The sequence below is a fragment of the Microcebus murinus genome, chromosome 3 (genome assembly GCF_040939455.1).
Source record: "Microcebus murinus isolate Inina chromosome 3, M.murinus_Inina_mat1.0, whole genome shotgun sequence".
NCBI classification, from domain to species: domain Eukaryota; kingdom Metazoa; phylum Chordata; class Mammalia; order Primates; family Cheirogaleidae; genus Microcebus; species Microcebus murinus.
In genome coordinates this window covers 19624632-19651474 of record NC_134106.1, presented here as the reverse complement: position 1 = coordinate 19651474, position 26843 = coordinate 19624632, and the positions used below count along the sequence as shown (strand labels likewise).

The window sequence follows — 26843 nt, the reverse complement described above, 5'->3', positions numbered from 1 at the left end:
TTTCATGTCAAATATATAGTCTAAAAATTTATAAAGTTCACACATTTTACCTCTAAGAATATCATATGCAAGATAAACTGCCCCCCAAATACTTGTAGAAACATTGCTACTTTCTAAAAGTATGTCTTATTAATATAATCTGCTATTACTTTTTTCTGTAAGTTTCCCTCATATGTTGTGCATATAATTAACTTCCAGTGTGCTCCTGGGAAGAGATCTTCCTCTAAAGCCTGACAGTTGGTCTTATGTTGTACAGCACACAGAGATGATAACAAATGCCTGTTCCTTAAGTACAACATAAGCAATCTGAGAGCTTTCCCCTCTGCCCTGGATGCCATCCTTTGAAGAGGACCATCTTGTGTCTCACAGCAGGGTTCACATTAGCCAAGCTCCTCAAAGGGCCCTGGGCTTTAAATGAGACTTAACACCCAAGTGTCAGTCACTTGTCAAAGTTCTGGAAATAAAACACATAATTCTTAACAATTTTATAGCCTCCGAGGGGAAAAAGACAAGTACACACAGTTATGATAAAGTACAATAGAGGAACTCATGGAAATTAAGGACAAAGTGAGGCACCCACAGTGGGGGAAGGGATGTTTGTCATTGGTGAGGTTTCTGGAAGGAGGCTTCCCTACAGCAGAGCCAAGGCTTGAAGAATACAGAGAAGTAACAGGTGGATGAGGGGTGGAAAGGACATTCAAAACAGAGGAAACAGCTCAGAGATTAAAAAAGAAGATGCAGCAGCAGCAACAGCAGCGCCTTCCTGTATGCCCACTTGTCATATTTGTGTTATATTTAACAGAAAAAGCTTCAAAGGAAAGCAGAAATAATAATAAGAATAAGGAATTTATACTGAAGGCAATGGGGATCATCTTAAGGCAATGTTTTTAAGCTAGAGAATTATATGATCTGCTTTTTCAAAGACTCTGGAGGTAGGTGTGGCCTATAGAATGGAGGAAGGAGAGCGGCAGCAATGCTATTGTGACACTCCAGTTCAAATGAGAGCCTGAATTAAGGCAATGGAAGTGGAAGAGATAGAAGAGAACTTAGCAGAAGCAGAACAAATAGCATTTGGTGACCTCTAGCAGCTGTGGGAGCTGAGCATTTGTAGCGACTCCTTCATTAATGACTTTAGGATTCTGGTAGATAAGTCCCTTTCCCTGAGAAAGGGTATACAGTAGGGGGATATATAGTCTTTTCTTTTATCTTTTTTTCCTTTTTTTATACTAGAAATAAAGGGGGAGTATAAATTTAATTTTAGAAATATTACATTTCAAATGACCAAGGAACTGTCAAATGGAGATGTTTAAAAGGCAGCAGGATATAATGATAAAGAAAGAATCTCTTGGAAGAGAGATTTGGGCTAAGGCCAGACTTTTGCAATACATAGGTAAATACAGTAATCATTTGAGTTTCTTGTTTATTTATTTGTTTTTAACTACAATCATCTTTTCCCCTCCCAAAGAATACTCTGATTTCCTCTGGAGAATCACTTCTTCCCCATTAAATAAGGTATTGTGGGATTCCTAATCAGCCCACTGAGAGACTTCTTCCCTAACTATGAATCTTGAGGAGAAGTACAAAAAGCTAAATATAGCTGGAGTACATTCATTCTAGCAGCAGGACACTGGCTGGATGGTTTTAAAAGACGAGTCATATAAATTTTTACTTTCTAGCCTCCTTAAGATATTTAGGTTTCATCCTGTCTCCAAGCATGGTTCTGTGATATCCAAATAGCATTCCAGGGCAGGGCACGGTGGCTCACGCCTGTAATCCTATCACTCTGGGAGGCAGAGGCGGGCGGATTGCTCGAGGTCAGGAGTTCGAAACCAACCTGCGCAGGAGCGAGATCCCATCTCTACTATAAATAGAAAGAAATTAATTGGCCAACTAATATATATAAAAAAAAGTAGCCTGGCATGGTGGCGCATGCCTGTAGTCCCAGCTACTTGGGAGGCTGAGGCAGTAGGGTTGCTTGAGCCCAGGAGTTTGAGGTTGCTGTGAGCTTGGCTGACACCACAGCACTCATTCTAGCCTGGGCAACAAAGCAAGACTCTGTCTCAAAACAAAACAAAACAAAACAAAACAAATAGCACTCCAGTAAATTCACATTTGCTTAATTTAGTCAGAATTGGTGTCTACTGCTTAAAATCAGAAACATCTAATTGATATTACACATATGTACATGAATATGCTATAAAGACATAGGCATGGATAAAACTTCCCAGGAAATGTGCACAGAATAAAAAAAGGGAAAGAACCAAGGCCAGAATCCTGGGGGATACTAACATCTAAGAGGCATTTAGAGAAGAAGAAAACTGAGAATGAGGCTAAGGAGTAGCCAGAGATAGAGGAGAGTGTACTGTCAGGGCCATGGGAAGTTTTAAGGAAGAGCGAGGGGTGGGTGATCAAATGTCAAAAGCCACCCAGAAAGGTAGGAAATGGTACGAAGCAAAGAAAGGAAGCTTGAATGTACATGCAAGGTATAGGGAGACCTGGACTGACACAGAGACACTTTTCTTGGAGGGCAATGGGAAAAAAAGGGGGTGGAGTTGGATAATGCAGAGCTTTGAATAGGAGGCAGAGGAATTTAGATAGCAAAGAGAAGAAATGGGGAGCTTAAAAAAATAATGTTTATACTCTACTTAATGAGTACTATGTGCCATTCTTAATTTGTGTTACCTTTACTTTATGTTAAAAGTAAAAAGGAATAAATTTAATACTGAATAATGAGAATTTCTCATATTATGATGGGTGTTTGGTCACTTTAGATCTAGAGGTTTCTGCAATGATGAAAAAAATTTCCTGTATCTGTGTTGTCGAATATAGTGGCAACAAACCACATGTGGATACCTAACATTTCAAATGTGGGTAGTGAGATTGAGACACTGAATTTTTAACTTTACTTAATTTAAATTTTAATAGCCACATATAGCTAGTGGCTATCATATTGAACAGTGCAGCTCTAGACTACAACCTGGATAATTCAATGAGAAATCTCTTACTACCTTTTCTGCCCTTCCTGTCTTAGCTGCCCTGGATTAAACTCCATAAAGTTCAAGTCAACAGGGACAAGGCTGGGGATAAAGAAAATGAGATGGAAAAACATTAGTTAGGTTTTCAATTAAGACAACTTTGAAGTCTGCAAAATTTCACAGTTCTGTATTTTAGAGACTCTATTTCACATATGTACAGCTCATATAAAATTATTACTAGCTCCTTGAGGTCTAGAACACCAATACATTTCTATTGTTTTTGAAGTTTCTAATTTGATGCATTCTTTCATATTTGACAATGCTTGCCTAACGACATTTAATTCATGTGTAATATGTTAGAGTTTTCCTTTGATTCACAGTGATTTTTACAGTAATAATATCAGCTAAGAAATTAATTCTTACTTTATCTTCTTATAATAGTTTTGAATGGATGCTTTCCTGTCAGTGTTCTGTTCATTTTAAATTGACTTTTATCATATGGCAATAGCAAATGTTTACATAAACTAAAGTAAAAATTTATGTGACTAAAGTGGCAGTAGTAGTACTGTTTCCAGTTGTGCTGCACTCAGTTTATGGGTAATCTATTTGCTCTCCTTGTTTATCTGTGTGGTTACTGAGGAATGTGCGGAGAGACCAGGATTCAAATGATTACCGTTTTTCCTGTAGGAACCCCAGCTATTTAAGGAATTGGAAGGAGATACAAAGTTCTGGAGCCAGTGTAAAAACTTAGGGCATTAAGCGGGCAGACAGAACACTCACAGGGTATAAAAACTATATACACTAGAAGGTATAAAAAGAATAGTCTACTAACATCCTGCAGAGTATGTCTAGAGGACATAAGCAATAAGTGCAAGGATGGACCAGGTCTCCAGGAGAGGCCCAACTGTAATCAAGTAGTAGAATGGTGGCAGATGGTAGCAGGAGGCAGAGACAAGGGTGGAAGTAGAAAATGAGCATAAGGTACCTATTTATTTTCTTCCAGAAATTTATATAAAAATTTTCAAAATATAGCTAAGTTGAAAGAATTTTGTAATGAACACCTGTATATCCGCCACTTAGGTTCTACCATTAACATTTTTACTAGTAACAACGGTTTTCCAATATGCAGTCAAGTGTCATGTAATCAATTTGACAGAATATGAAAAGAATACCATAAAAGAATCAGAAATCAGCATCCATAACTATCCCCAAGTTATATGTGTATGTATTCGCTCAGAGAATAGTTTCTATCCCTGTTTCTATGGTTAATATCATTGATATTTTACAATTCTACAAAATTATGTATTTGTTCTCCTAATAAAAATCATTAAAACCAGTAAAGCAACAAAGCATTTGTATATTGTGGAGGGTAAAGAAAGAATTTATATTTTGAGGGGGGAGTTGCTAATAGGAGAGTCAAAAATATTTAGCAGCTTGTTAAAAGTACAGGAAGTATGGGAAGAGGTAAAGGCAACAAGTACACATTTGGGTGCTGTCTCTATTGAGATGAAAGTGAAGCAATGAGAATATATCATATTTCTGGGGCTGGAAAAGACAGTACTGAATTTTGAGACTGTTCTTGCATTTATGGTAGGTGGAGGGAATTATGGTTATTACAAAAGAAAGAGGAGATGTTGGGGTAATAGCACAAAACATATAAAGGATATAGAAAATAAAGAGACCTATTCAAGTCTGAGTTGTTAGCGAGACTTTACCAGAAAGGAGTGCCGGGAGGAAGTATAAGGAAAGGAGAAATTATTTTATATATATATGTGTGTGTATATACATGTATTCATATATACACACATCCCTAAATAAATATAAAATTAGGCCTAGAGATAGAAAGGCAGATGCTGGGAGGGATGAGAGACAGAGAGAGACAGAGAGAGAGACAGTGTGTGTATTTATGTTTTTAAACATTCACGTAGGAGAGAAAACATTTAAGGTGACGAGCATGCTTGGGAACAAAACATCTGTATTGAGAACACAGAGTAAAGATTAGATAGGAAATGCAGGGATGGAAACTACGCAGTAATTCAAGCTTAAAAGTTCTTCATATTATAAAGTCTGATAGTTAAAATAGTAATTCTCTTAGAATGTTCACACAAACAATTTAAAATTTTTCATTCAGAAAATTTTTCAGAAAAACACTCACTGCAATAAACTTAGGCATCCCTCACTCAAAAGTAAAATTCTATTAGTATATCTAAAGATAACATGAGCTGGTTAAATAATTCTAATGTTTTATTTTCTTAACTAGTCATAACTACCCCAAAAGCGAAGCCATACAGTAGGCTTCAGTTTTCCATCTGACTATTATGAAAATTTCTCATGTTTATTGTTCACATTTAAATCTGAAATAGTAACTGTCAGTTTTCATAATAAAATAATTATAAATAGTTCTTTAGGCCGGGCGCGGTGGCTCACACCTGTAATCCTAGCTCTCTGGGAAGCTGTGGCGGGTGGATTGCTCGAGGTCAGGAGTTCAAAACCAACCTGAGCAAGAGCGAGACCCCGTGTCTACTATAAATAGAAAGAAATTAATTGGTCAACTAATATATATAGAAAAAATTAGCCAGGCATGGTGGTGCATGCCTGTAGTCCCAGCTACTTGGGAGGCTGAGGCAGAAGGATTGCTTGAGCCCAGGAGTGTGAGGTTGCTGTGAGCTAGGCTGACGCCATGGCACTCACTCTAGCCTGGGCAACAAAGTGAGACTCTGTCTCCAAAAAAAAAAAAAAAAGTTCTTTAAAATTTATTTTGTTTTTAATTTATTAATTGGATATAAGGCATAAAATAAGATAAAGAAAACAACAAATTGGCTACAATGAAGATTTGATTTTGATCACTTTTTGGGTCAGTGAGAACACCTACCTCTAAAAGAAGAGGTCCCAGGGACTCCTTTTCTATCACTCCTTGACTACTTGATGAGATGTCTGATTTTTGTACATCGTCATCAGTTGTTGATTTCTCTGTAATAAAGAAATGTTAAAAAGCACATATCCGAAAAGGGCTCATTTCCATAAAGGCAAATTTATGAAGACATAGATTCACCTAGTTTCAGATTCAAATAACATTTATGTACTATTTAGGCACTTTCACACTTAATCTTAATTACACTCATTTTATGGATGATAAAACAGAGTATCACAAAGGTTAAATAATGTGCCCCAAATCATATAACTAGTAGTAAGGGATAACATGAGGATATGAATACTGACTGCCCAAGTCCAGTGTTTCAACAATGGGAAAATACATAGCGTTTTCAAAAAGTCCATACTAGAAGTTTTTAAGAAATAGATAAATTGTAAAAGAGTGATTATTTCTTCCATTTTTTTCTCTTTCTTTTTCCAATTTGATCAATTGCCATTGAAGAGAACTTGCTAACATTTCACATTCATGTCATGATTGATAAAACTGTAACTGCTAAATGATTTGGAGTTCTTTTGTATGGTGATACTGAAAAATCCATCCCATCATCTTAAAGCAGCATCATACTTAAAGAATAAAATTTTCCAATCTGTCAGAACAGTCAGTTCACCAAAAACCAAATATAGTATTGTTGAATATGGATATCCATTTTTTGCAGTTTAAAATGTGAAGTATTTCAAATATTCCAAAAAATATAGAAAATTACATAGCATACATTCATATAGCCATCATCCAGTTTTCACAGATGTTAACATCATTTGGTTCAGGTCTTTCCTTTTTAAATAAATACATGTCATAAAGACAGCTAAAGCCTTGCCACTCTTCCTCCTTCATCCCTTTTCTCAGAAGTAACCATTATTCTGAGGTTGGCATAAGCACGTTTTTATACTTTTACTACATGATTTCATAAATAACATATTGCTTCATGATTTAAAGTTTACATAAACATATACAGTTATATATACAGTTGGTGCTCTGTATCTGTGCATTGTGCATATTCAAAAAATTTCATCTATACTAAACATGTACAGACTTTTTTTTTTGGTCATTAATCCCTAAACAATACAGTACAACAACTACTTATATAACATTTACATGGTAGTTATATTATAGGTAATCTAGAGATGATTTAAAGTATATGGGAGGATTTGCATAGGTTATATGCAAATACTGTGTCATTTTACTTCAGAGACTCGAACATTCTCGGATTTGAGTATCCATGGGAATTGTCCTGGAACCAATTCCCTACAGATATCAAGGGACAACCATATAGAATTTTTCAACTTACTCTTTCCACACAATATTATGTTTGAGATTTAATCACATTAATACATCTAGATTTGATTAATTCATTTTAACTGCTGCATAGCATTACATTATATAAATAACCCATGTTGATTTGGCTATTTCCTTATTGGTGAGCCTTTTGACTACTACAGTGCTATAATAAACTATTTTCAATATTTCCTCCTTTGTACATGTGTCACAGTTTCTTCAGGGTAAATTCTAGAAATTACTTTTTATTGCCTAGTAATAGTCCATCATATGGGTATATTTCATTTATCTATTCATCAGTGGATGGACATATGGGTAGTTTCTATGTTTTAGCTATTTATGATAATGTTATGAACATTCGTGTATAAATTTTTATATGTACATATGTTTTCATTTCTCTTGGGTATATACCTAGGAGTAGAATTACTGAGTTATACAGTATCTCTATGCTTACCCTTTTGAGGAACTGTTGGGCTATTTTCCAAAGTGATTGCATCATTTCACATTCCCATCAGCAGTGTATGAGAGTTCTAATTTCTCTCCTCACCAATACTTGTTATTATCTGTCTTTTTTATTAAAGCCATTCTAGTGGGTGTGAAGTGCTATCTCATTGTGGTTTTGAATTTGTTTTCCCTAATGGATTTGGGAAATGAATCCATTTCCATTTCCCTAATGGATAATGATGCTGACCATCTTTTTCATGTGCTCACTGGCCATTCATATTAATCTACCTTCTTTGGAGAAATGTCTATTCAGGGTCTTTGCCTATTTTTTAATTGGGTTATTTGTCTTATTATTATTATAAGAGTTTCTTATTTTGTCTTAAGATACATTTCCTTCATAATTTCATGTGTTTTATGACATTGAGGTAAGGCAGGTTTTTTGTTCTAAAAAATATAAACCACCAAGTCTAAGTAGATTAAATAACTATGTGTGAAAAGCAAAATGCTTAAAATTTTAGGGGAAACCTAAGGTAGGAATGGCTATCTGACTAGTTTCTGGCCTAAGGGATGTGAATGGAAGTGATATGCAATTTCTGGGTCTTATCCATAAAGGGAAAGAAACATGTCTTCCTGCTTATTTTTTTCTCCTTCTGGTTAGCTGGGACACAAACAGCGGAGCCATATTTGACCACATGGATGATGGCAACACCCTAGGAATGGCAGAGCAAAAAATATGGAAGGAGTCTGAATTCCTGACACCTACCTGGACTATCTTTTTAAAGCCACAGTATTTTGAGTGTCTTGTTACAGTAGGTTGGCCTATATCCTAATTAATACACTTCATACTTCTCAGTAACATGCTTGTTTGCTATGCCCTGATTTTGTCCATGTTAGACATAATTTACTGACATGCTACCATGAAAGGTAAGAATGTGACTGACTTATATCATATTTCCCTTCTACTCATCCTTCTAGTATAATTTTAACAATTTTTAGAGCAATTAATATTTAATATTTATGTTACTATGGCTATATAAATATGTTTTATAAGAGAGCCAAGGTATATGCTATGATTTATATTTCTTTTCTTATGTTTTGTTTCAGATTTTCTGAGTTTAACTGAACCCTAAGTTTCCTCCAGAGATGAAAAATTCCTCTCAGTTTGGTCAGTTATCAGATACTCTTATGTGTTCCTTTTTTTTCTTCCATGGAAATATTCCATGGAGTCCTCTATCCATCTGTTCCAATTGAGACCGGCTATTTTTCAGGCTGCACAACTATAATCCTGGGTTGCCTTTTGTCTTTCTTCTATGTTAAGATCCCATGGCTTCCCAGGGTTAAGATCCTATGCCTTTATCTCTAGGTTTGCTATCTTGGATTTGATAGAAATTTCCAAAAAAAGTACAATAGGAGGTAACATTTTTGAGACTTTGAATGTCTGAAATTGGCACTCAACTTCATTTGGATAAACACAGAATTCTAGGTCTAGGATCCTAGTTTTCAATGCTCTTTAGAAATCTGAACCTATTTTGAAAACAATCTAGCGTGTGTGAGACCTGTTTTTTCCCTCTATCTTGTTTTTTCTCCTTAGTATTTTAAAATGTCACTAAATTATGCATTGGTATGAGTTTCTTTTTCTTTCTCTTTCACTGATTGTGCTGGGCGCTATATGAGGGTTTTCAATCTGGAAACATATTCTTCTAGCTCTGAGAAGGGTTTTGGAGGATACTATTTTCTCTTATTACTTCTATTTGGTCTGTTCTCTTTTTCTGGGACTAATTATATGTTATGCCTCCTGAATTAATCCTGTAAGTTTCTTATCTTTTCTCTCATTTTCCAATGCTTGATTGTTTATTTTCTAAGGGATTTCTTCAAATTTCATCCCTTCATGCATTCAGTCAATAAATATTCACTGAAAGCCTACTATGTAGCCAGACATTGTTTTGGGTATTGAGGATACGGTGGTGAAAAACAAAAATCTTTGCTCTAGTGGGAATAGGAAAACAGTATGTAAAATATGTAATATGTCAGATGCAAAAAGTACCGTGGGGGGAAAAATCAAGGAAGGTGTAGAGGGATGTGTAGATTTTGTTTTTTGTAAATTTTAAATAAAGTAGTTAGGGACAATTTAATTGAGAAGACATACTTGAGCAAAGACATGACAGGGGTGAGTGAGCCATATGGATGTCTAGGGAAAGAGCATTCCAGACAGAGCAAACAGCAAATATAAGTACCTGAGACACAGTATACCCGAAACTGGTTGGGGCAGAGGGTGTGAGGAGGCACAGAGTAGAAACAAGGTAAAGAGGTAAAGTTTTTTCCATCTATCCTGTTTTGCTATTTCTTGTTTTGAATGTTTCATTTTAGAACACTAACTCTTGTTTTATGGATGAAATATCTTCCCTTATGTCTCTGAGGGACTGCTTGCTTGTTTTAAGTTTTCTTCTGTTCCCTGCACTGTTTTTGCTTTTCTGAGTTCCCTTTCTTCTCTTTTTTTGCTTGGTTGGTTCTCTTTTATATTATCCAAAACCTGACTTTTTGTTCATATTAAAGAATGAGGTACTAAAATGCTGATTAGCAGTGGTATGAAGAGTAGGGGCAAGATAAGGAGCTAATTTTTTTATTTGAGTATCACCCCCACATGACTTTGCCCTTGGATTGCTCTATTTACCCAGAGGAATCCTCCCATCTCTGGCTTAGGGAATAGGAGGCAGGCTGCTCGTGTTTTTTTTTTATTTATTTTTTATTAAGATACACAACTTTAATACTTAATCCATTAAAGACTCTGTGAGAGAAAAATTGCAGGCCAATCTCTTTCATTAAGAGATTGTTCATACAAAAAAGTATGAACATTTTGATTGCATTTTATATCTTTACCTCTCCTAGCAAGGGTTAGAGGTATGCCTTTCCCTTCCACAATGCTCACCACATCCCTCAGATGTGGGTCTACCCTCCCAATCCCCGAATCCCTGGTGAACACCACCACCATTTGAGCACCATAATGACTCAAATGGTGATGCTGTTCATGTTTTGAGATCACGTAAGGAAGAGGCCATATAGCCTCTTGCTGGAGCTCCCTTTGCAGGTTTACAGTATGGACTCTCCTGTTTGCTAAATCAGTTGTCACTAGGCTATCTTTTTTCCAGCTTCTAAAATCTTAAAATCATAAAATTTTAATCATTTTAAATATATTTGTCTATAGTCTTTTCATATCACTGTGAATAATCTGAAGTTCTTTTGGGTCCAGTCCTTCTGTAGGTTATTAGTGTTCTTACTCACTGTAGATTATTTCCTCATACGTTATATAAATTTCTGGCATAGCATCACCCTCTAGAAGCACTATCTCTGTGGCACTCCCATGAGGCCAGGCTGTAAGAGCGTTCTTTCAAAATGCTTTGCCTTTGTTTCTGGTAGGCAACCCAGGAGTTTGGTGGTGTGAGATTCCCAGTAAATACGGTGGTATTAATATGAACCTCAAAAATACAACAGGGTTTTTTTTCAAAGAAGATTGTTTTCCCCACCCAGAGCCCAGGCAGAGGCAAGCTTTCTCATACAGGTATAGAGATTTCCCTTTCTGGAGTTACTATCCTCAACTCTATGCAGGGTCTCAGGCCCACCTCCACAACTTCTATCTCCTGACTCAATCCTCAATGATACTGAGTCCTATAACTTCCCGAAGCAGACAGTTTTTAAGTTAACTTAATAAGCCACTTTCTTATAACAAGAAGACTCTCAGATCTACTTTCTAAATTAGTAGCATCTTAACAAAAACATTAATAAAATTATGAAGTTCAACAGTTTCTTAATAAAAAGTTAAGATCACATATTATAGATGTTTTAACAACAAAGTATGCAGCCATTTTTTTTACCTTGTTCCATTCTCTTCATCAGCTGTATCTGATCGACCGTTTTCTTCAAAATCTTGCATTTGTCTGGTTTTACACTCAAGCTGTCAATGTCACTAATGTTGGCAGACAATAACTCAGCTAGCTCTTCTAAATATTTATTTTCTTGCTCCCTGCGCCTCTTTTCAGTGCTGTTGCACAAAGAAAATCCAGTTAGTGTACATTTATATCACCATATTTCCTGCTCTGATCAAATCTTTAATATCTACACATTTAGAGAGAGCCTCATAAAATAGGTAAGAGTGAATGACTGCTATAACAGATGTATTTCTCCAATCATTTCTTTACCTTGAATATTTTCAAATAACCAATGATTACCAGATATTAAAAAGAAACATACAGTAAACATACTAGTTGCATTTGGAACTATTTTACATTCTAAATAATTCCTTGAAATAGAACGTCTGAATTTTAAAATTAGTTTGTTATAAATTAAGCAGGGCAGAATATACTAGAATTCAAATAAGTTATAATTAGAAATCTGTAAAATCTTAATTCTCATAGTAATTAGACCATTAGCTGGTCCTCAATCAAAAATAAAAAAGTATCCATTCAAAAGTAAAATAAAATGAATAATAGAGACAAAGGTATAGTGAACAATGTCTTTTGTATGCAGCTTTGTCTTTATAAAATAGAAAAAAAATCTACTTATAAGTTCTCATAAATACAATAAAAAACCCAAATGTGACTTATCTTAAATTATGAGAGCAAGCAACAACAGTGCAAACAACTAGCACTTTTTTTTTAAGCATTCTGAATGTAGTGAATGAATATTGTTCATTTTTGCTTTCCAGTCTTTAGCCTTGGTTTATTTAGTCAAGTCATCAGGCAACTTGCTTTATGTAACAAATACAAACACAATAAAGTATTACTTTGAAATGTTTCCATTATCAAACTAACATAATAGGAAAGATTGATCACAAGTAGCTCTTTGTTTTATAAGCAGCAATCAAAATCATTTGGCTGCATATAAAAGCGATAGAAAAAAGAGGAGAGCACAGGGAAAGATTAGTTGCTAAAACACTCATAATTGACAACAATTAAAATACCACTTACTTTTCTCAATAATATTAAAGACTATAAAAGCAATAACATTTATACAACAATATAGTAAGATGAAAAGAACCAAGTTAACTAATCAAATGTATTTACCTACCCAAACAAAATACTAAGAAACAGTACACAATAAAACCAAATTTTAAAACTATAACAACACATATTCTATCTTTTAAATTTTTCATTATTGGTGAATTTTTCCTATTTTATTTATTAAAACTATATCTGACAACTTCCAAAACATGAACACGTAGTAAATTTTGACAAATTTCACACCAAGGCATTGAAAGTGAGGCATGATTAAATGAGTAATACACATTTTGATACATACAAGGTTTTAGAAAACTTCAGCTCTGCAATCTGAGAGCGTTTGAAGACATCTGATTTTACCTTGGAGAAACTAAGTGATATGAAACTTATTTAGCAGATTTAGTCTAAAGTATAATTTATTTAAATCTATGGGTCTAAATTTCAACATGGGTAAATTAGATTCACTTGGGACTTCCAAATATGTTTCTGACAGTAAGTTTTGTGTAAAATTGAAGTGCTTGAAAATCGCTATAGTGTAAGAAAGAATAAGAAAGGTGATAGGGCCGGGTGCGGTGGCTCACGCCTGTAATCCTAGCTCTCTGGGAGGCCGAGGTGGGCAGATTGCTCAAGGTCAGGAGTTCAAAACTAGCCTGAGCAAGAGCGAGACCCCGTCTCTACTATAAATAGAAAGAAATTAATTGGCCAACTGATATGTATATAAAAAATTAGCTGGGCATGGTGGCGCATGCCTGTAGTCCCAGCTACTCGGGAGGCTGAGGCAGTAGGATTGCTTGAGCCCAAGAGTGTGAGGTTGCTGTGAGCTAGGCTGATGCCACGGCACTCACTCTAGCCTGGACAACAAAGCGAGACTCTGTCTCAAAAAAAAAAAAAAAAGAAAGGTGATAGAATGGGCAGGAGGAGGCAGGTAGAGAGGGAACAGAGGAAGCAAGAATCTGAAAGTAATAAAATAGTGAGATGTCTATAAAGTGACTTGAGATTGAGATCAGGAAAAATTACCATGAAATGAAGTCACCAACAAACAAGCAGATAAAATGAGGGTAGTTATATTCAGAGTCAAAACTGAAGGAAAGCTGGAGATGATGACAAAAGTTCTACCTTAAGGAAAAGAAAGCTTCCTTTAGTATTCTGGGCCAACATTAATACGTTTCTCTCTTTACTAACCCCCTTTTTGCCATTTATATCGCAGAATGTTAGTTAATGGTACTCTGACTTAACTGCTCATGTGAGTATCTTTTCCTTCAATTTACTAGCTAGCTTAACAAATACTCTTATACTTATTACATGCAAGATAACCACATACGATCCAGGAGTAAATCTGATATGGCCCCCAGTTAATGGGAAAACAAAGAAAACAGATTTTCTGAAAGAAAAAAATAGTTTTTTCAAAGATATAAAGTGAGAGTGAAAATACCAAGTTTAAGAACCTGTAAGTAGTTCAGTATGGCTGAACTATGGATGATAAGAAACAAAAGGGCAAGAGGTGTGGGATCTTGCGTGCTATGATAGAAAGTGTGGTATATTGCTTAAAAGCATGGGCTCAAACTTCCTCTGTCATTTACTAGCTATGTAAGACCCTGGATAAGTCACTTAGCAACTTAATTTCTCTAAGCTTCTATTTTCTTATCTGTAAAATTGGGATAATGGCATTAATTACCTCCCAGGGCTTTTGCAGATTAAAAAAGATGATACAAGAAAAATGCTTGGCAGAGCTCCTGGCATATACTATTAGCTCAAAAATTTATCTATTATCATCTCTTTGATTATGATTATTTATTTTTAGGGCAATGGGGAGTCTAGAGGGTTTAAGAAGAATAATGAGTGGCGTGACCAGACTTGTAAGCTCCGTGAAGACAGAAACATGTCTCACACTTCACTTATATCCTATACCATCATGTAAATAGTGCTGGCTGAATAATAGACATTTTAAAAGCACTTGTTTAGTTGAACTGGAAACACTAAACAAGCATAAGGCACATCTACCCGTCATTTTAAGATTGGCATTTTATTTTACTTTATAAATTTAAGGGGTATAGGTGCAGTTCTGTTACATAGGTATCTTGTGTAGTGGTGAATTCTGTCTGGGCTTTTAGTGCAACCAAGGTTGGCATTTTAAACCTTATTTACTGGAAGAATGAGGGAGTGGAGAAGAGGTAACAAGAGGGAGATAAGAGATCTCACCCCATCAAAGAGTTACTGAGAAACTGTCCTATCCAGGGATCTATACACAAGGCTGGCAATACCCTGAGGTCTAACAGAAGCACTTTATGATTAACAAATTCACATCTGTCTGGGGAGACAGAAACACTGCAAAGTGGTATTTACGTACAAACTCAATCAGCTTCAAGATAACAAATTTTTAGTTTAACATATCTAAGACATCACTTTATTAAAACTGAAGCCCATACAGATAAATGTCAAAGAGATGGTACTTTCAAATATTTTGAAAGCAAACGTGAATATAATTATCTTTAAGATAGCTAAAGAAGAAAAAAATATACAAAATTTTTGATATTTGTAATGATGTTATTCTGTACAAAGAAAGGAAAGAGAATCTACAGATAAGTCATTAAGACAAATAAGAAAGTTGGGCACAATGGGTGAATATCCACAATCATTAGCATTCCTATCCATTAATAACTGCTAATTACAAAATGTAATAGACAAAACAATACTACTCCTAAAAGGGATTAAATACTCCATAGTGCCTTGGAATATATTAGTATCTATCCAACAATGGGCTAGACATTCATGGGTAAAATTGTAAAATATTACTGAAGAACAGGAAAACCTTGAATGAATTAAAAGTCTTATATTCATAAATATGAACACTCTAGAATCCAGATCATAGAAATGTCCATTTTCTGAATTTAATCTATAAAAGTAAATGAAATTAAAATCAATATCGCAGCAAGATTTTTCTTTCAAAGTAAACTTAAAAAACTGATTCTAAAATCTGTATGGAAAGAACCAAGAACAGAAAAAATAATCATGAAAAATAACAAGGAACAGGGAGGGACCTGTGCCATAAGATCTCAAGGTGATTATCATAAGAAAGCTCAGAACCAGATCCCTATATATGCAGGAACCTGATTTATGATAAAGGTAACAGTACAAAAGCAGGGAAGTCTGGTGTCATAACTAATGACTGGGAAAAACAATAAAATTAGGTCCCTAACATTATACCATGCACAGAAATAAATTTTAGATTAATTAAAACCCTAAATGTGTATAAAGGAAAATATATAAAATTACATTTTTAAAGCCTTAGAGTGGAGAAAAAAATTCTTAAGACCCCAAAATGAAAATCTAAGATTCTGTATGTCAATAGATATCATAAATAGAGTTAACAGACAGGATGGGAGAAGATAGTTACATCAAACATAAGCAAAAAAAAAAAAAAAGTTAGTAACTAGAACATTTAAAATGACTCTGACAAATAAAAAAGAAAAGGACAACAAAGCCAGCAGGCATATAGGCAAAAGATACAACCAAGAAATTCACAGAGGAGGAAAACACAACGGGTAACAAAAACAAAAAAAGATAATCAACTTACCCAATTACAGTATTATATCAGAGAAATGTACTTAAAACTATAATCTCACACTCATCAGACTGGCAAAATGTTAAAGTGAGAAGAGAATAGTGGTTTAGTAAGAATGCAGGAAAAGAGGAACTCTTAATGCTTGTCATTTGAAGAGCAATGTGGTAATTACCTAGTGAATATAAAAATGTGCATAGATCCTAAAGGAATTCTTATGTGTAAGACTATCTGTGTGTGAACATACACACACTGCAGTGCTCGCCGTAATAGCAAAAATTTGTAACAAACAAGTTGTTTATCTCTAAGGAATATATCTGTAGGGAAACGGATTTTTCAAATGTGGTATATTCATGTAATGTAATACTAATCAAAAGTTAATACACTGAATAAATAAATCTAAGTATATTTAATCTCAAGATCCATGTTGGAAAAAAGTATACTGTAGAAAAATATATGCAGTATTAAATAATTTATGTGAATTTAATAAACATTTTATATTGTTTATACATACCTGTGTATAATACATATTTCAAAATAAATTGGAAAATTTATTGTTATTAATTATTAATATTTTATTACTTTTATTTAAATAAGATTATCCAACTATGATAAAATATTAAAATACTAATGATATGATAAAATATTATCAATTACACACACTGGATATACAGTTTCTTAATCTATATTCTTTTATATATTTAAAAAATTTCCCCCAAAAAAGTTAAATGTAAAAGACAATAGTTTTGTTTATTTATTCTTAACCTTTCCTTTAAGAAGGATTAACTTTATATATAGATATAAACAAGAACATTAACTTTGACAATATATACCTTGTATCAATATTCTTCCTAGAATCTGGACATTTACTTGTGAGGACATTTTCTTATGACTATGAGTACTTGGGTTATTATCTCTCTATGACAATTCTCTGAGCTGAGTAAGAAAAATGCTTTTCTTTTTCCAGCCTAGAGTCCAGGCATTCTCCTGTTAAAATCCTTTCTTTATTCCCCCATGAGAAAGAAGCATGTAATACAAGGATAGAAGAATCTTCTGCAGCTTGACTATATCTAGATAGATCCGTGATTAGCAAATGAAGGTGAGTTTGCTTTTCCCAGCTTCAGGACACATTTGACAATGTTTGGAGATATTAGTGTTTATCACAACTAAGATGCTACTGGAATTTAGTATGTAGAAGCAGGGACACTGGTAAACATCCTACAAAATATAGGATAGCCTCCTACAACAAATAATTATTTGGCCTAAAATGTCAATAGTGTGGAGGTTGATAAATTTTGCTCTAAATCCTAAAAGATGAATGGAATAAAATCCCCACTCTCCTCCTCCAATGTGAGATGCTACTCTTTTAATCTGATCGAGCTTCCTTCTCTATCTGGCATTCATTAGGGTCTCCTTAGCCTATTTAAGGTGGTCATATTCCTTATAACATAGTAAATATTTAACTCTACAAATAATCCATTTTTTAAAATCCTGATATTATAATAATATCTTTCTTAGTTACACTAATACCATAATTTTCTAATATAGCAGTTAAAGATGTATAATGGATTTATTTTTTCAGTTTATTCAAAAATGTTGACAAATCTTTACTGGGTCTTTACTATATATAAGCAGTACACTGAGCTAGGAACCAGGATACAATGATGAGCAAGGACAGACAAGGTCCCTTATCAAATGGCAGCTTTGAGTCTAGTGGACCAGGAATTCATGTGATAATCACACAAACTAGTAAAAACCTGCAATCATGGATCAGAGCTATAAAAAACATGTGAGACAGATATATAAGTGTGGGAGATGTGATTTAATAGTTATGGAAGGAAGAGAAGCCTTCCTTAATGACTAAGCTGGCATCTGAAAGATACATAGGTATTTACTAAAGGAAATCAAGAGGAAGCAAGCTGGATTGAGGAAGAAGCATGTGCAAAGATCCTGGGGGGGCCAGGCATGGTGGCTCACGCCTGTAATCCTAGCACTCTGGGAGGCTGAGGTGGGTGGATTGTTTGAGGTTAGGAGTTCAAAACCAGCCTGAGCAAGAGTGAGACCTCGTTTCTACTATAAATAGAAAGAAATTAATTGGCCAACTAATATATAGAAAAAATTAGCCAGGCATGGTGACACATGCCTGTAGTCCCAGCTACTCCGGAGGCTGAGGAAGGAGGATTGCTTGAGCCCAGGAGTTTGAGGTTGCTGTAAGCTAGGCTGACACCACAGCACTCACTTTAGCCTGGGCAACAAAACGAGACTACGTCTCAAAAAGAAAAAGATCCTGGAGGAAGGAAGAGAGCATGGTGAGTATGAGGGACTCAGAGAAGGCCACTAAACTTGAAGTAGATTAGACAAAAGCTTTAAAGCAGCAGTGAAAATCATAAAGCAGCTCTGCCAGAAATAGACTAGGAAAAGGAGAGTGTTCCTACCTTGATGCCAATGTGTCACATGGTGATCCTTTTCTCTTATGTGAGTCTGGGTTAGCAGGGTCGGATGAACTGTCCCCGAGGCCACTCATGTTGAAAAACTTCACACCTAAAAAGAAAGGACAACAGTAAGAAATCGACCCTTATGACCTTTCCAACCAAGTAAGGGGAGAAGAAGCCCTTTTATTTTACAAAATTTCTAAAAATTGTGGTCTCTCAAAGAAAAGATAATTACAACCATCATAAAACATCAGCAGCTATACAAAAGCCCAGAAGTCATCAGCTATTGGGTGTTTCTATACTTTCTTTCCTATATCTGTAAAATGAAATTAATAATCCTTTGTGAAATCCTTGTAATCAATTAAGCTGAAAACATTGTTAGAATAATTAGATACTGAGTTTTTTTTCAAAGAGAAAAAATCACTTTCATGTGTAAATGTAAAAGTTGAAATGTACAACTGGAATCAGAGAAATTATTCTTTATATTCATTATTTAGACCCTACTTTGCAAAACAATTTAAAGTAACTTTTACTCATAAGGTTTGGGATTTTATATTGATAGAAAAATAAATAATACATATATATGATTATTAAAGTTAAAGTGATAAACTAGATTTAGATTTTGAATTCTATACTCCTAACTCCAACCTTTTGTTGCCTATGTAGTCAGGCAACAAAGATCAAGTGTTTAGTCTATGTTAGGATCTTGGTATAGATGCCAGAGAACACAAAGTCATTCCCCCCAGCACACCAGCCAGGTCTCTCACATGTTTCACCAGTTAGTAACTACACTCAAAGATCCCTTGTGATCTGTCCTCATCAACCACTACACTCTGTATAATACCTAATGAATCTCTCTGAGCCCTAGCCTAAATCATCAATACCTTTTGGATTTTATTAGTGCCAAACAACACACTTCACCATTTTTTTTACTCCCTCGTAAAGGGAGGGAAAATTATCGTTGAATGGGAAAAACTTTCTCTTAAATTCTAAGTTATTAAACAAGTACAGCACTGTATATAAGCAGTCACACTGAGAAAATTTACTATAAAGAATGTTGAGATCTATAAGAATCTCTCACATGGGTTTAATTAATATATGTGAGTAAACCCTTTTTCTCCAGTCCTAAAACTCACTGATTCTAACCCTTTTCTGAAGGCCAAAGACTGTCATATCCTTTTTGGTGTACAAATAACTCCTAAAATTTTAATCATGAACTTATTTCATGCAATGAAAAAGGTACATTTCAATTTCTCCATATTGGAAGTACATATTATGAAAATTTCCAACTTTCGGGATTGTAATCTTGCAACTTTCTGTTCTTTCTCTTTTACTTTTCATTTCTAATTGGTATCCATGTCCTGCTGATTCTTCCTTAACAAGAGATTTTAGATTGTTTCCTCTTTTTCATTCCCAGATACAGTTATGATCCTAGTTTGGAACCAAATACCTCATAGATTAATGCAAGATCCTTAAATCTTATTTCTCAATTCCAGGCATTCTCAATTCTAATCTGTCCTATAAACAGCAGGAAAAGCATCCCTACTTAAAGGTCATTTTCAAGATATCACTTCCCTGATGAGATTAGATTCCCCTACTGGGGCATAGTAAAGCATGGGCTTTGGTGCTGGCCGGTATGCGCAGAAAGGGAATGTAAATTAGTACGACCATTTTGGAAAACACCATGGAAAATTCCTCAAAAAACTAAAAATAGAACTACCATATGATCCAGCAATCCCATTACTAGGCATATCCAAAGGAAATGAAATCAGTATGTCAAAGGAATACCTCACTCCTATGTATATTGCAGCACTATTCACAATAGCCAAGATATGGAATCAACCTAACTATCTTTCAGAAGAATGGATAAAGAAAATGTGGTATATATATAATGAAATATTATTCATCCATAAAAAGAATGAAATCCTGTCATTCTAGGCAACATGGATGAGATTGAAGAACATTATGTCAAGTGAAATAAGCCAGAAACAGAAAGACAAATACTGCATGTTCTCACTTATATATGGAAGCTGAAAAAGTTGATCTCATGAAAGTAGAGAGTAGAATAGTGTTGTTAGAGGATGGGAAGGATGCAGGGAGGAGAGGATAGCCAGAAGTTGGTTAACGATACAAAATTATAGCTAAATATGGGAATAAGTTTTAGTGTTCTATAGCACTGTATGGTGACAGCAATTAATAACTTATTATATATTTTCAAATAGCTAGAATAAAGGATTTTGAATGGTCCTGGCTTTTGAGCCAGAAAGACCTTATTTGAGTCCTGGTTTAATCACTACATGCTCATCCTTGTGGAGAGTACAGAATCTCTCTTTAAACCTATTTCCTCTTCATTTATTTTTTTGTCTCAGTTGGTACACTGGAGTCATTCTAGTTTCTTCTCTCACTCCACATGAAAACAAACACCAAGATTTATCAATTTTAATTTCCTAACTATTTCTAAAACCCATCCCTTCTTCGTATTCTCCTTTACGTAGACCCCAGTTTGGGTTCATATCATCTCTTACTGTAAAATAGCTTCCCACATGATCTCCCTGTTTTCTGTTGTCCTCCTTAAATCCAACCTCTGAAGAGCCATCAGAGGAGGCTACCAAATGTACATCAGATCATGTCAGTTTCTTGCTTAAAGCCCTTCACTACTAAATTGTCATTACCTACTAGACAATATCCAATCCTTAACAGAATATACAAAGTTTGCATCAGCTCTCACCTACTGTGTGACTATTACAGAATTTGGTGAATGAGTGACTAAATGCCTGTTCAAATCATGTGTTTGTAGACTATGTTATGTACTATGCATTACATATATAATCTATACATCACAAATTACATATGTCCAACTACTAAATAGACATTTCCATTTGGACATCCCACTGTCACCTAAAATTAAATATGTATAAAACATAATAGACTTTTAAGCTTGAGATTTCTATTTGTGATAAATGAGATGAACTGCATTATGAATTAATGTCATAAAAATGACATAAATCATCTGTATATACAAACATATAGATTATATACACTAACTGTAGTTTCAACCTCAAGAAAAGACTTTAAAAATAAAATCCTTGGCAATATCCTATGTTCTCAGCAAAGATAAACATTAGGCAAAAAAACTTTAAATTGACTTCAGTGTGGAGCAGCCCGATTTAAGTTAGCAACAAATATTTACTGATCTCCTACTGTATGCCAGCCTCTGTTCCAGGCACTGGGGATACATCTGTGAACAAAATTTACAAGATCACTATCCTTACAGAGTTACATTCTATTGTGAGGGGGACAAACAAATAAAATTAAAATGTAAATTATATAGTATATTAGAAGGTGGTAAGTGATATGGAGAAAAAATAAAGCAAAAATAGAGGCTTAGGTGTGTGGAAGTAGAGGTGTAGAAAGTAAGGTAGTTAGGAAAGTCCTTACTACAAAAGGTGAGACATGAGCAAAGGCATGAAGGAGATGAGGGAGAGAGCCACGAGAATGAGATATGGAGGAGGATGCTCCTGGCAGGGGAAAGGGGAGCACCATAAGGAAGGAGCATAACTGCTTTTTGAGAAACATTAGAGAGGTGAGTATGGCTATAAATGAGGAATGGGGGAATAGGAGATGAAGTCAGAGGGATCATGGGAGGCTACATCATTGTAAGGACTTCCAAGCAATCATCCAAGGATTAAGAGCAAAGGAATGACAGGATCTGACTTTCACTCTAAGAACTTCCTCTAAGAAGGATAAGTACAGTCTTTCTCTGCTCAGTCAGTACTTTGGGATTTGACTGTTCAACTGCTAAATGGACATTTCCATTTGGATATCCCACTGTTACCTCAAACTAAACATGTATAAAATAAGATAGACTTTTAAGTTTCATATTTCTATTACTGATAAATGAGATGAACTGCATTATGAACTAATGTCATAAAAAAGTTTGTTAAACTTCATGTTTGGTGGAGCAGTGGAGAGGAAGGGGACTAATAAGGAAAATACAGATACTTATTTAGCCCTTTCAAAATTTACAGTTTAAGGTAGACAACTCCAATGCGAGGCAAATATGCCAGGTTTGCATTAACAATAACAGCAAAAAAGACCCGACAATTGTCAAAAGACCCGACAATGATTTTGTTAACATCCATTCTGAAACCTGAATGCAAAATAAGGATAATCAGCTAACTGTATCACTGTAACTAATAAAATATACCTTTTTTTTCTATGGAGATTCACAGAAGCATAAATAAGGTTAACTAACATCTATCATAGTTAATAAAATGTAAATATTTTTAAATGTATTAATATAAAATGAAATTATGCAATAAATTAAAAATAATAAACATCCATTCTAAACTTTTCTATTAAAGTAAAATTAAAAGAAAGAAGAAAACGTTGAACAAAGATGATGAAAGATATATGACTTTATAGTTTTCCCAAATCCAAAAGCAAAGAATTAGCTAATGCCTACCACATGCTCAGGTGCCACTTCTTGTTTCGTTAGTTGCCCATTTTTTCTGCCTCCAATGCAATTATTTTATACCCATCTGAGAATTTACCTATCCGGAATTCTACTTGTTCTCAATATATGCTGGGACATATATGAGATATATATTACTTATTATAATGTGCTATAAGTTATAATTCTCGTCTACCCTTCTAGATTGTGAACTCAAAGTCAGTTCACAATCTTTTATTGTATATCTAATATCTAACATGATGCCTAAAAGACACAAAAGCTAAATAAACAGGTGATGAATAAAAGTGATTAAGCTATCTTACTAATACAACATCTAAGATTTTTAAAGGATATTTAAGTATTTTTATGGTTAGATATTTTCTGTTAACTTTTACAAAGCTTTGAAATTCTTTCTTGTATTGAGAAACATGAACTTTCTTGAAATCCTTTTCCTCCTACTTTCAGTGGGGGGAAAAAGCAAACTACCTTCTTGGTCTAGAAATTGAAGAATATCTCTTCTAATTTTTAAAAGGTAAAGATCTATTATTTTGGACTAACAACCTGCAATATTCACAGTACTGCAGACACAAGTTACAGGACCCAAATATTACTATCTCACAGACTGGGCAATTCTGAGCAACAAATAAACTATGTAAAACAAGTCATACTATGTTACCATTGGACTATTAGCTGGAGATTCACATCTGCTAAATTTATCTGAGATTCTGGGGCTGCAGAAACAGCAGACAACAATTTAATAGCAGCCAAACAGGCTGGCCTACCAAAATAAGAGCCAATAGTCAAAGAGCTATGAGACAGTCACCAAAAATTTGCTGATGGTTTGATTCTGGTATTAACTGCTTTCTATTTACAAAACACAATAAAAATAGCAACATAAAACCTCTGATGAGGAAAAACTATTACAGTTGTACTTATGTGGAATGGCATTATATTTGGCAGTTAGAGTATTTAAATAAGGGTCATTAAGAAAAGAAATGTTGGTTTCAGGAAACCAATTTGCATATCACCATTTAAAAAGAGGTAAGGTTACTAAGTAAAAAGTATCCTGTTGATTTTTAAAAAGTTGCTAAATTATACTTAATCTTATGCAATCTCCAGAGAGTAAGTTTTAGGAACTAGAAACCACACTGCTCTCTGTTCAAATGTACCAGGCTAAACCAAATATGTGAAGGCTGAAGAAATAGGAAAATGCTTTATAGTTCAGTTGAGTCAAAAATTTCTACATAAGTAATTTGTCACTCATCTCTTGGATTTGGCTGAGAACTGCATAATTTGAAAAAACAGTACCAATTAGTTAATAAGCACCTCTAATAATATAATTTAAAATGCTTAGCAGGCAAGTAGCACATAGAAGCATATATTAATACATAATGAGAAGGATACTCTGAGAGCTAAATCTCCTCAAACAGAGTTGTATGAAGAGTATCTACACAGGAAAAATCATAATAAACAGAGCTCTTACACTGAGTAATTTCCATAAAAATGTTTTTCAAACTGGAGTTCTCAGACGGATAGGGTTCTCTAAAAGCAGCTGTCAATTTTGTCTTTTCATTTGAATGACAACTGTAATCTTCTTCATGTTTTAAGAAAGGATGGAACTTTAGGACTTTCAATGCCCTTTTTATGGTTGAATAATATTCCATTGTTTGGAGATACCATATTTTGTTTCTCCATTTATCAGATGATGGACATTTAGGATATTTCTACTTTTTGGATATTATCAATAATGTTGCTATGAACATTTATATAAAACTTTTTTTGTGTGACATGTTTTTAATTCTCTTGGGTATTTAACTAGAAGTAGAACTGCTGGGTCATGCAGTAACTCTAACTTTTTGACAAACTGCCAAACTGTCTTCCACAGTGCCTACACCATCTTAAATTCCCACTAGTAATTTAATACAAGGATTCCAATTTCCAAATCCTCACCCCAAATAGTTATTTTACCCCTCTTAAAAAAAATTATAGCCACTCTAGTGGGTATAAAATGGTATCTCATTGTGGTTTTGATTTACATTTCCCTAATTACTAATGACATCGAACATCCTTTCCTGGACTTATTGACCATTTGTATATCTTCTTTGGAGATATGTCTATTCAGGTCCTTTGCTCATTTTTTTAAAAATGAATTTTTTATTTGTGTATATTTAAGGAATATAACATGATATTATGTGCTCGCTCTCTCTCTCTCTCTCTCTCTCTCTATGTATATATATATAGTAAAATTGTTACTATAGTGAAACAAATTAATATATCACCTCACATAGCTACCTATTTTCCCCCCTGTGGCACTGTTTTATTCTCTATCTCTGTAGATTTGACCTTTTTTTCTTTTTAAGATTTCACATGTAGGGCTGGGTGCAGTGGCTCATGTCTGTAATCCTAGTACTCTGGGAGGCCGAGGTGCGAGGATCACTTGAGGTCGGGAGTTTGAGACCAGTGTGAGCAAGAGCCACACCCCATCTCTACTAAAAAATAGAAAAAATTAGCTGGTCAACTAAAAATATATAGAAAAAAATTAGCTGGTCATAGTGGCACATGCCTGTAGTTCCAGCTACCCGGGAGGGCTGAGGCAGGAGGATTGCTTGAGCCCAGGAGTTTGAGGTTGCTGTGAGCTAGGCTGTCCCCACAGCACTCTAGCCCGGGCAACAGAGCAAGACTCTGACTCCAAAAAAAAAAAAAAAAAGGTTCCACATATAAATGAGATCATGCAATACTTTTCTTTTTGTATCTGGCTTATTTCATTTAGCACAATGTCCTTAAGGTTTGTCCATGTTGTGGCAAATGGTAGGATTTCATCGTTTTTTAAGGCTGAATAATATTTCATTGTATATATATATGCCACAGTTTCTGATGACAAACACCTAGGCTTTGTCCATGTCTTGCCTATTGTGAATAATGCTGCACTGAACATGGGAGCATAGATGTCTTAAAAGGTGGTGATTTCATCTCCTTTGGGTATATACCCAGAAAAGGGATTAGTGAGTCATATAGTAATTCCATTTTTAATTTCTTTAGGAACCTCAAAACTGCTTTTCATAATCTCTGCACTAATCTACATTCCCACCAAGAGTGTACATGGGTTTTCTTTTCTCTACAACCTTGGAGATACTTATCTGTTATTATGTCTTTTTGATACAGGGTGAACATCCCAAATCCGAAAATCCTAAATCCAAAATGCTCTAAAATCTGAAACTTTTGAATGCCGGTATGATGCTCAAAGGAAATGCTCATTGCAGCATTTCAGATTTTGGGTGCTCAAGTGGTCAGTATAATGCAAATATTCCAAAATTCAAAATACTTCTGGTTCCAATAATTTTGTATATGGGATACTCTACCTATAATAGCTATCTTAATGGGTGTGAGGTGATATTGTGGTTTTGATTTGCCTCTCCCTGACAATTAATGATGTTAAGCACCTTTTAATATACTTGTTGGCCATTTCTATGTCAACTTTGGAGAAATGTCTATTCAGATCTTTTCCCCATTTTTACACTGGGTTACGTTTTCTTGTTATTGAGTTATATGATTTTTATTAATAATTGGATTATTTATTTTTTTATTGTTGAGTTGTAGCAGTTCTTTATATTTGGGACACTAGACCTCTATATAGGATCTGTGAATATTTTCTCCCATTCTATGGTTTCTCTTTTCACTTTCTTTATAATATCCATTGATGAACACAAGTTTTTAATTTTAATGCAGTCCAACTTATCTACTTTTTCTTCCTTGTTTAATAATTCTAATGTCTGGCCGCCTCAAAG

The 26843-nt window shown here is 34.6% G+C and overlaps 1 protein-coding gene across 15 annotated transcripts in view; it reads right to left on the bottom strand.

The window, feature by feature from the left end:
* NCOA1 (nuclear receptor coactivator 1) overlaps positions 1-26843 on the bottom strand; it is a 245320-nt gene that overhangs the window by 86660 nt on the left and 131817 nt on the right. For all 15 annotated transcript variants that reach the window (XM_012788105.3, XM_076000596.1, XM_076000597.1 and 12 more), the window contains 3 exons: positions 18609-18714; positions 11493-11659; positions 5848-5945 (listed from right to left, as the gene is read on the bottom strand). In XM_012788105.3, the coding sequence (XP_012643559.3) occupies positions 5848-5945; positions 11493-11659; positions 18609-18697 (354 nt within the window). In that variant the 5' untranslated portion in view covers positions 18698-18714. The remainder of the gene's footprint in view (positions 1-5847; positions 5946-11492; positions 11660-18608; positions 18715-26843) is intronic.